The sequence below is a fragment of the Triticum aestivum genome, chromosome 6B (assembly GCF_018294505.1).
Source record: "Triticum aestivum cultivar Chinese Spring chromosome 6B, IWGSC CS RefSeq v2.1, whole genome shotgun sequence".
Lineage (NCBI taxonomy): Eukaryota > Viridiplantae > Streptophyta > Magnoliopsida > Poales > Poaceae > Triticum > Triticum aestivum.
This window is the reverse complement of record NC_057810.1, coordinates 17,560,759-17,569,697: the sequence shown is the minus strand read 5'-3', so window position 1 is coordinate 17,569,697 and position 8,939 is coordinate 17,560,759. Positions and strand designations below refer to the sequence as shown.

Here is an 8,939-nt window from a genome sequence, read left to right as displayed (position 1 = left end):
TTTCTTGTGAAACCAGAACCCAGAGAACAAGAAAAGATGAGAACTGTATTGCATCGTTTTCCAGTAAATATATCGTATGAGTTGCTTTCATTCAATTTTTTGTTTCCATTCCATTTCTATCCTTTTGTTTTTCATCATTTACAGTTCATGTTTTTTATATCTAGGTTATGCTTAGGAAATATGTTTCTATTGGGTGTCTTATGCCTTTTGATTTTTTTCCCCATTATCCTTCTAAGATTGAATATCTTTGTTCCTAAATCCTGTACCTGATTTTACTTCTGCTGAGAAAAATTTCAAACTTGATAAGGTAATCTATTTGGGACTAAAGCATGATCAACAATGAATTAGTCTCATCATTTACATCTGTCGTAGCTTGTCAGAATTACAGGGCCTGCTCAGGCCCTGATACTATGCTGTAATGTTTCTCAAGGAAATGGATTGCTCAAGCGCAACCTGAGCTACAATACCGTTTTCATGGTGACTGAGAACGTTTTCATTGAAAATTTTCATATTGCCCTCACAAGGAAGCTGCCCCGCACCTCACTAAAGAATATGCTGCCACTTGCAGAGGGGAAGTGCTATCTAATTTCATTTTTTTCTTGGAATACTTTTTTCTAGAAATCTGATCTCAAAACTGACAGCATTTATTTTGCCGCTAGCTGTTTCTGTTATGAAAAGAATACTTGGCTGTTCCCCTGATACTTAGAATTTTGGCTACCATTGGAAAGCTTTATATTACTTTGCAGTATTAAATGAACTTTAAATGCATTATATATCTTGAGGACTACTAGGACTGAAGTTGTAGCCGTTGGGTGTATTTTATGCCAATGTCCACACATACAGGTTAAACTTGGACTCCTGGAGTTAACAAGTTGCCATTGCGGTTGACACACTTGAGTTATTTTTCCCTTGTTTCTTTGATTTGGGTCATTCCTGTTTGCACACAAACCCATGTTATGGTTGAGTAGATAATTAGAGGCGACATGAGCTGGCTGCTCTTCATGACTTCCATCTGGTAGCACAAGGAAAAAGACCTGGTAAGCACATGAGGTGATAATGGTTTAATTCTTTCAGTAGTAATAGCCTTTTGATTTGAAAGCTTGGCACCAGCTTGGCTACCACGGTCCTTGGGTATATTTATTCTGTGTGCCAACTAGAGAAGACATGGCATGCATGCACACAGGCTGTACTTGTTGAACATGGGTTGTTTACCTGGAACTATTTGTTTAGTCTTCAATTTACTGAAATTGAAGACTAATCCTAGAGAAGACATGCCAGAGGATCGGCCTCGCTTCAGGTCTCACACACTGCAGACACATTTGCATCCTCTTTTGTTCTTTATAACAAGTTATCTCTCAGATTATCGCTTTCAGTTTAAACCGGAGTAGAGTAATTAATTTGGAGTGCATGGTTTGTGATGGGCTCAACTCTTCCTCTTAGTGTTGTAAAAGAATCTTGTTTCACAGGATGGAGCTTCTTTTTCATCTGAAAGACACCCCACATTCTGAAGATACATACACCTACAGTTTCAGCAGTGAAGTTCTGTTTCCAATTGCAATAAGGTTGGTTACTTATCAGCTGAGTACAGTAGTGGAGATTAACTGGTGTTGAATTCGCCACCGGCTCCGTGACCTCGACCGGACCGATGGATGGACGGACGGCGCTTTGAAATCGTTGTTGTGGCGCCGAATATTATATGCAGTCCTATGCTTTTTTTTTCTCCTTATACTAGGATGATGCCCGTGCATTGCCACGGAGCCATTGGCTTAGTAGGTGGTCAAATAACGACAGTGTCCTTTGTGGCCATTGTGTGATTTACGATTGGAAAAAGATAGCAAAAATATATGATGAGAGACATGCAGCGTCAAAGAATTTTAAATGACAATTGGGAAGAGAAACTAAAACCAAGATTTATTTTAAGTTGAAGTCACACCTTTTGTGTTTATTATTTGTGCCTCTTTAAAAAAGTTGGTCTCACATGAAAGTAATTTGTTTGTTTATTTAAGATAGATTTCGCATGTGAATAAAATACATTTGTTTACATGTCTTTTGAAAGGTAGCTAGTTTCACACGTAGGGTTGTGTATATTTGTTTATGTAGAAATGATGTGAATTCACCACCAACTTCAATCTTGATAAGTACTCCCTCTCTCCCAGAATATAAGAACGTTTTCGATATTATGCTAGTGTTAAAACGTTCTTACATTTTGGGACGGAGGGAGTAGAAAAGATACTCAAGGTAGCATCATCAAGTTTAATCAGTGGCTAATTATGTACTATCACCATGCCTCAAGCTCACTTGGCAACAAAGGAAAAGAAAGGAAAGAGCCGTTGTTTGTAGGCAATGTGATTTCAGTTTGGTTGGTTACATCTCGAGCAGACCTGGCCAAACGGGCCGGCCTGGCACGGCCTTAGCTAATCGTGCCTGGCCCGGCACGGCCCGCCATGGCACGTTTAATAGCCGGGCCGTGCCGTGTCGGCCCACGGGCGCTGCTTCTTGGCCCAAGCACGGCCTGATTAGTAAACGGGCCGGCCCGATGGCCCGTTTAGCACGCTGGGCTGCACATTTTCAGTCTGCTGGGCTGGTTTTTAGGCCTATTGGGCTATATTTTAGGTATATATATAAAAAATCTGAAAAATATATAAAAAATTAAACGGGCCGTGCCGTGCTGGCCCGCGTGCCCAGGCTCCAAGCCCAGGCACGGCCCAAGGTGTGCCGCGTGCCGGGCACGGCTCGTTTAGCCCGTGCCGTGCCTGTCCATGGCGGGCCGTGCCGGCGTGCTCGCCGGCTGGCCTATTTAGCCCGGCCCGTTTGGCCAGCTATAATCTCGAGAGGTGTGTCCTTCCCAGCCCTCTCAAACTAGGTAAAGGCGTATCAATGCTCTAACGCCCACACCAGATATGAATTCCTAATTCTACGAGATGAAAACATTTTATTTGCTTTCCTTCGATGGAAGTTTCAATCAATTTTTCCTAAATAAAGAAAGATATAACTCATCAAAATATTGTGAGTCACTCAATTTCTTTTTAGGGGTACTCAATTTTTTTTGAGAGAAGACAGGGCATCTATCTAAAGAAAAGAGCGTAAGCCCAGGGCAGGAGGGCAGCCCAGCCCATTTCACGCAGACGAAAAGCCCAGCCCACCAGTATATGTCTTGTCAGTCAATGTGAGAGAGACTGACCCACGGCTTCTCCTTCCTTCGCGCAGCTCCCCCCCTCGCCGCCGGCGCCGCCATGCTCCGGCGCCAAGGCCGCCTCCTCATCCAGACGCTCTCCACTCCCTCCGCCACCACCGCCTCCCCTATCCACCGCCTCATATCCTCCGCCGCCCGACCACAGGTACACGCTCGGAGCTGCATCCTCTCCTCTCCCCGCCGCCTCCTCTCGTCGGCCACAGCCCCCGGCATCTCCCCGACCACCGGGTTCGCCGTGGAGGACTACCTCGTCTCCACCTGCGGCCTCACCCGAGCGCAGGCACTCAAGGCCTCCCCCAAGCTCGCCCATCTCAGGTCCGCCGCCAACCCCGACGCCGTGCTCGCCTTCCTCGCCGGCCGCGGCCTCTCCGGCGCCGACGTCGCGGCCCTCGTCGCCAAGGACCCCAAGTTCCTCTGCACCAGAGTCGACAAGGGCCTGGCCCCCATCGTCGCGGGGCTCTCCGGCCTCGGCCTGTCAGATCCCGACATGGCGCGCCTCCTCTCGCTCGCCCCAGACAGATTCCGCTGCAGATCCAGCGTCCCCAATATACATTACTGCCTGTGCATCTTCGGCGTCTCCTTGGAGAAGCTGCTCCGGGCCATCAACTTCAACACCAACCTCCTCTGCTGCAATAGGAGGGTGGAGCTCAACGTCGCCTTCCTGCGCGAATGCGGGCTGGGTGATCCCGACATTGCCAAGCTGTGCAGCTCGCTACCGAGGATGGTCACCACCAACCTGGAGCGCGTCCAGACAATGGTGGCGTTGACCGAAGGCCTCGGTGTGCCCCGGGGATCTGGAATGTTCAGGCATGCTCTCAGTGCTGTCGCATTCCTCGATGAGAAGAAGATCGCAGCCAAAGTGGGTCACCTTAAGAAGACGTTCGGGTGGTCGGATGCCGAGGTGAGCATTGCTCTCCCTAAGGCCCCGTTTTTGCTCGCCAAGTCAAAACAATCGCTGCAGCACAGGTCCGAGTTCCTCATCTCTGAAGTGGGGTTGGAACCGGCGTACATTGCTCGTCAGCCGGTAATGCTCTCTTACAGCCTAGAGGGCCGGATGAGACCTCGGTACTACGTTGTAAAGTTTCTCAAGGAAAATGGATTGCTCAAGCACGACCCCAGCTACTGTACTGTTTTCAAGGGGACCGAGAGGTATTTCGTGGAGAAGTTCATATGCTCTAACAAGGATGCTGCACCATATCTCGGTGAAGACTATGAAGCCGCTTGCGGAGGGGAAGTGCCTGCTAGATTCAGATTTACATGAACCAAGAATTCTGAGTTCTATATGTAGAATCCCGATCACTATGTAGTTCTCTTCTGATATCTGAAGCCAACTATGTTTTTGTCATTATTTGGTATGGAGAAGAACATCCATGTTTTATATAGATCTATGTGGCTTTCTAAAATCTACCCTTTGATGGTGTATTCATTTCTCCTTTCTGCCATGCTAATCATAAGATTACTTTCTATGTTGAGCTTTTACTTCATGATCGTCACGGGAGGTTCACTGCTTCATAAATATATTTTATTGCTGTTTTGTGAATTTCAGCTCATGTCATGGTTATCTTGACTTTCAGGATTGTTGGTTGCAGCATCAGAGAAAGGTAGGTCACAAGTTGTAGGTGCATGCCAACTTCAAAGGTTAGAGACCCCAGATCTGGGAGAGGCAGTGCTGATTGAGGGGGGCAGCTGCAAGACATGACGACCCAACGACCTGGAACATCGACGCTTAAGCTTTGGTATGAGATATATGGGATTTTGTCAAGCCGGTCTTCCAAAACTGAAAGGAATTTTCTGTCTATGAAGCAGGTGACTTGGGATGATTATCGGATGTCATTCAATTACTTTTAGATGACGCCCATCATCTTTTTGTGCAGTTCATGTTGGCAACCTTGCTATTGTGCTTGCTGGTTGATGATAGTGTCCGTGCAATGATATAAGCTTGCTAAACGAAACCCATGAGGTACTTCATAATCTAGAGACATTTACTTTCTGCTTCTTTTTCATCACTAACATATGTTCACAAAAAATGGGTACCCGCATTTACCAAAACAAACTGTGAGCTGCATTGGCTTCAGTTGCACACATCTCTGAATTCATTGGTGGCCTCACTTTCTTTTGTGAATTCTGCGGTCTGTTTAGTTGGTGATTAGTTCACTTGGTCTAATCATGTTAGTACAGAACCAAATATCTGTCGAAAACTTGCCCACTATCTGATAGAACTCCCTCCAATGTTATGAAGGAGGTAAACCTTGATAGCTGGGCAGGTAAAGAAACTGAGGTGGCATGTCGATTTTTTCCCCATCATGCTCTAATTGGTTCACATGACCTGTCAGCTGTCCTGTGTAGAATATGCATGTTCTTCCAGCATTGCTAAACCTGCACGGAACTTAATTCGCTGAGTACATCCTACTCCATGATGTAACTTGTGATCTTGATCTGAATGAGCTATAGTATGTTCTACGTAGTATGTTCAATACAGTTAGTTTGTAGCTTGTGATCTTGATGTGAATGAGCTGTAGTTTGTTCCACTACAGTAGTATGTTCATTGCAGTTAGTTTGTACTGGATCTATCAGGGATGTTATGTAACTCAAAAAGTGTTGCTTATCGTTTGCAAGTTGTTAAATTAATTCGAGGCGCCGGCTTTTGTTTGTTCCTTGTGCTCATCATATCCATGGTTGTTGTGTCAGGTGGGAGCATGGAGTGTACAGCCTTGCTTGTTTCTGTGACGGCCGTGGGTATCAGACCCCCTGGGAGTGGATGCAGGACACTGGATTCGTCGTCAGGTAAATTCAGTTATCTAGCACATGACAGACTCGTGCATATCAATCATTTGGACATGCATAATGCTATATCTGTTGTTAGAACTTAGCCCCTGTATGGAATGCACCTATCGCAAATGAAGGGCTATGGTGTCATTGCCAAACCACTAACTCGGTTATTGAAGCAGAAGCAGTTGGAGTGGTCTACTTTAGCTCAGGAGGCATTTGAGGCTTTGAAGCTAGCGACGAGCTCTACTCCTGTTCTCGTATTGCCAGACCCGGCCGCCCCCCTGGGCTCACGAACCGTGTCTAATACCCCCCATGGGTCCCGGTTCTTGAAGAACCGGGACTAATGGGCTGGCCAGGCCCGAACGTTAGCCATGTTTTCTACGAGTGTGTACTGTGTACATCTCCAGTCCAGATAAATAAGGTTTGCATGCTCTCCTCTATGATTGTAGGTGCTTAAAATCTAAGCTGTACTGTTTCCTTGGTCGTTGTTTGGTAACTCGGTCATGTTGAATAAATTACGATTTGAATTAAAACAAACCACAAGAATTATGGAACGGAGTAAGTAGCGATTACGCACATGTATAATGTTGTTCAAGTGTGGAACCATGCGTCTCATGGGGTTTTGTTGTTGATTTTTCTTCTACCATGCCGACAACTATTATTATTTAGTGTTTACACACCATCTTATTATTATTTGTTTCTTGAACCACGACTTTCATGCCTTCTAGTAAAAAGTAACGATAAAAAAATAAGAATCTGAGTGGAATATGTACCAAAAAATGGAACCGTGTTGTAGGACATGACTAGATTTTGTAACTACGGACAAAGCCCCCTGTCATCTCAAATTGATAAGCTAATTAACGCTAAATTTACGTTGATTATTTTTGTTATTTTAATGAAATAGTTAGTAACCCAACTTTGTATCTTTCTATTTTTCAGCTTGCCTTCCTTTTCTCCAATAAATTTCGCAAGTATGGAGAATTAGTAGTAGCACCAGTCAGGGATCTGTCCATGCTTTGTTGTTGGACTTTCTTAATCACCGAGAGACAATCAGAAGCCACCTCAAGCCTTTGGACCCCTGTGTTTTCAGCAAGAATGAATGCTTGGCATATAGCATAGGCTTCAGCAACCTCAGGACAATATACATGATTAAGAAAGCCACGGCAAGCAGCTCGCACCAGTCCCTTATAATCACACATTACCAATCCGAACCCAGCGCGTCCAGATTTTGAGAAAATTGCAGCATCCACATTGATCATGAGCAGGCCTTCCGGCGGCGGAGACCATTTCTGAATTGATGTCGATGTCTCACGCCTGTTGGAACCATTGCGACATGAGTTCCTGTTCTCCCATATATGCCATATAGCCCCCGCAAAAATCATGGAGTGGAACTCAGAAGCTTCAGAAATCCTGTCCATTAACCATTGCCTTGTGTGTGTTGTGGCTAAGTGTGGAAGCGGTTAGGATAATTTTGGGTCTAGACCATTTCTGAACCCGGCTGTATAGGGCATGGCAACCGATTTCTAACATCCAAAAACAATTCGATCTGATTCCAAGTCTGGGTGACATGATATAGTACTCCCTCCGTAAAGAAATATAAGAACATTTAGATCATGCTCTTATATTTCTTTACAGAGGGAGTACATGATATTGCATTGTTGATATACAATTATGCATGATAATCCACATTTGAAATATGTGTATTGAATTGTTTTGGGGAGGAAAAAGTCAAAGGATTAGGGCAGCTCTAACCCAACTCCTAAAAAGGGTTAACTCCTCAAAAAGATTCTGTTTCGAGGAGTTAAGCCACACCTACCCGAACTCTCAAAAGGTTAACTCCTTAAAACTTTGAGGAGTTAAGCCCAAAAATTTCTCACACTATTTCAGTTTGAGCAGCCGCCCACACTTCTAAGCAAGAGATTCCCTCCTCGCAACTCCCGCCTACGGCGCCTCCTCTTCGTGCCTCCATCGCGCAATGTCACCGCTGCAACCACCAGATGCCCCGATTTTGGTAGGAATGTGACTGTTAGCCGCCTCCGCAACCCCACAAATCACTCTCGTCGGCGCTACGCCGTCAAGAGTCGACCTACGCGTCGCCACCGCCAAGGAAGTGGCTCGGGACAAAGAGCACTATTCAGTTTGTCGCGCCATCCACGACGGCGACGGGCAAGGCCCTCGACGAGGCGACAACGAAGAAGAGGAAGAATCCCTCTGCTCCGACACCTTCTCCATGTCTAGTGGCTCGCACGCCTTCTATTCCATATCTGCCCACCCCCTCACCCCTCCTCCTCCAGCTACGTCTACCGCAACTACTGGGGATGATCATGCATGCCAATTGTCCGACGCAAATGCTCAAAAGGTAAATAAAAGCACTTCCCTTTATAGCTAGGGACTTGACGATGCAATGTGGCTATGATCGTGTGACGTGTTTGTTCTTGATGATTGCAAGTTTCATGTCCCAATTGGATGACTCGCACATACTTGGCATCATTGACATAGAGTTGTCAACGGGCGATGATGGTAAAAGGTTTGAAGATCATGCGGGCGAGGAGAATGATCTCGAAGTGGAGGAGATCAGTGATCCCATGGAGACACAAAAAAGCGTCAAATAAGACAAGGTGAGCGGAGTACAATAGCTAAGAGGACATTGCTTTTTGTGCCTTACTTGGATGAATATCTCACTTGATGCATTCGTTGGTACGAATCAACCAAACGAGAAGTTTGGAATATGATTGAAGAATATTACTCCAACAATGTGACAGTCCATTCCCACCGCACTCAAGGCTCTCTTGCTCACCTATCAAGTCACATTACACCACCGAGTGGGGTACAAATATCACTAAGTATGTGCCTATCATCCCAGACTTATACAAGCAACACAAACAAGAAGGACGGTGGCAAGCCATCTGTGTTGCACCTTTGCTACAAGAAGCTAGTTGGCAATGAGAAATGGATCTGAATGAACTATGAAAGCACA

At 45.5% G+C, this 8,939-nt stretch overlaps 1 protein-coding gene across 1 annotated transcript; it reads left to right on the top strand.

The window, feature by feature from the left end:
- The first annotated feature begins 3,233 nt into the window (after window positions 1–3,233).
- LOC123138632 (uncharacterized) lies at window positions 3,234–7,512 on the top strand. The gene is made up of 5 exons (XM_044558578.1): window positions 3,234–4,094; window positions 4,768–5,153; window positions 5,882–5,977; window positions 6,142–6,383; window positions 6,902–7,512. The coding sequence occupies exons 1-2, from the start codon at window positions 3,234–3,236 to the stop codon at window positions 4,810–4,812; spliced, it is 906 nt and encodes a 301-aa protein (XP_044414513.1). The 3' UTR covers window positions 4,813–5,153; window positions 5,882–5,977; window positions 6,142–6,383; window positions 6,902–7,512.
- The last annotated feature ends 1,427 nt before the right edge of the window (window positions 7,513–8,939 follow it).

What these genes read in the sequence shown, in the direction of transcription:
- LOC123138632 (XM_044558578.1), top strand. Translation starts at nt 3,234, where the DNA reads ATGCTCCGGCGCCAAGGCCGCCTCCTCATCCAGACGCTCTCCACTCCC. An exon ending in TCGGGTGGTCGGATGCCGAG is followed by an intron (nt 4,095 to 4,767) that starts GTGAGCATTGCT and finishes CTTGACTTTCAG; the next exon opens with GATTGTTGGTTGCAGCATCA.